At 38.0% G+C, this 1,434-nt stretch overlaps 1 protein-coding gene across 1 annotated transcript; it reads right to left on the bottom strand.

The window, feature by feature from the left end:
- Positions 1 to 328: 328 nt before the first annotated feature.
- On the bottom strand, positions 329 to 1,176 carry LOC100959800 (calcyclin-binding protein-like). The gene has a single exon (XM_012810537.2). It carries the CDS (start codon positions 1,142 to 1,144, stop codon positions 452 to 454), a length of 693 nt encoding a protein of 230 aa, XP_012665991.1. The 5' UTR covers positions 1,145 to 1,176; the 3' UTR covers positions 329 to 451.
- Positions 1,177 to 1,434: the final 258 nt, after the last annotated feature.

Below are 1,434 nucleotides of genomic sequence, written 5' to 3'. Positions count from 1 at the left end.
CACTCTATAGTGACTGTCAAGTACAGACACAGATTTGTATTTTATGCAAAAATTCAGATTTTACTCTTCTTCTTACATTGGTTGGAACTGATGTCAGTAACTCAAAGGCAAATACTTTCAGTTTTCTACCTCTTAGCTGAACAAAAATACATACAATGTAGAATTTTCATTAGGCAGGACTTGCTTTTTGCATTTCACATGATAATGCAATATAACCCTTTCTTCAAGAAAATGGTCAGTATACTAATGAAACCATCTTTTCAGGAAATGTTTAATAAGCATATTTTATTTAAATAAATCCTCCAGTAGGAAATGGAGAAGTCAATGCTTTTACTTAGAAGGAGGTTATGTAAATAGTTATCTGTGAAATTTATATATGCACCTCACCAACATTCCCTTGTTGGAAACATCAACATAGCCACATCACAGTTCCCAATAAGACTTTAAAGTCTCAAAATTCTGTGTCTCCTTTGGCTTGCTTCTCTCTTGATTCCACCCAAGCTTTATTAATGGTTCGCTCCATACCATCATCTCCATCTCCATAAATTTTCTTTAGAACATTCATCAGTCCCGCACGAGGTTCTGTTTCAGTGTCATAGGAGGGCTTTTCTTTTTCTTTGCATTCTTTTTCAACCTGAGTTACGTAGTCCCATCGTGTATTTTCTGTTTTCTTTCTACATAAGATAAGAACTGTATCAGTCTTAACTTTTTTTGAACTGCCTTCCACAGAGATTGGTTTCAAGAGATTGTTCACAATCATGGAATAACTCTTCCCATTTAGTTTCTTAACCAAAAGGTCAAATGACCTCTCTGCGAAATGCACCTGCACATTTTCAGTGGCAACTTGATGAACACCAGCTAAGGTAATATAGATTTTCATAAACTTATCTGACTGATCCCATCCATAATTACTGATTTTCACTGCATATCCCGTTGTAATGGGAGCAACCATAGCAGATGGCTTTTCGTTGTCAAGAGGTTCTGCTTTCCTCTGTGATTTCTGTTGCATCTTGTTCTTGATTTCTGTTTTGATCTTGGATTTTTCAGCTGTAAGGGCATCATGTACTCTTTTCCTAGTGGCTTTTTCCAGCAACACCTTTGCTTCTTCTAGATCTTTCTGTAGCTCTTCCAAAGCTGAAGCCATAGTGGGGCTGGGTCAGGCCTAAGGCCCAAGCTGCAGCCACACAAAGGAGGGAGCAGGAAATGCCTCCCTGAGTGTGCTCACCCTGAGGGCAGACCCCAGGGCACAAGTCGCAGTCAGGATTTCCTTTTTAATGTTTGTTACCAGTCTGATGGTTTCAGCTTTTGTTTTAGTGGAAATTCTTTATTTCATCTTCATTTTTCAAGAGTAGTTTTTTTTGGGGGGGGGCATATAGAGCTGTAGGTTAGACCTTCTTTTTCAGTTGAAAATATTCTGCTATTTTCTATTGTATA

Source organism: Otolemur garnettii, unplaced genomic scaffold, assembly GCF_000181295.1.
Source record: "Otolemur garnettii isolate 467f Iridium unplaced genomic scaffold, OtoGar3 scaffold00135, whole genome shotgun sequence".
Classification (NCBI taxonomy): Eukaryota; Metazoa; Chordata; class Mammalia; order Primates; family Galagidae; genus Otolemur; species Otolemur garnettii.
This window is presented reverse-complemented; position numbering and strand designations above follow the sequence as displayed.

Bases quoted from the DNA above. Each gene is read 5' to 3' on its own strand.
- LOC100959800 (XM_012810537.2), bottom strand. From the start codon at position 1,144: ATGGCTTCAGCTTTGGAAGAGCTACAGAAAGATCTAGAAGAAGCAAAG.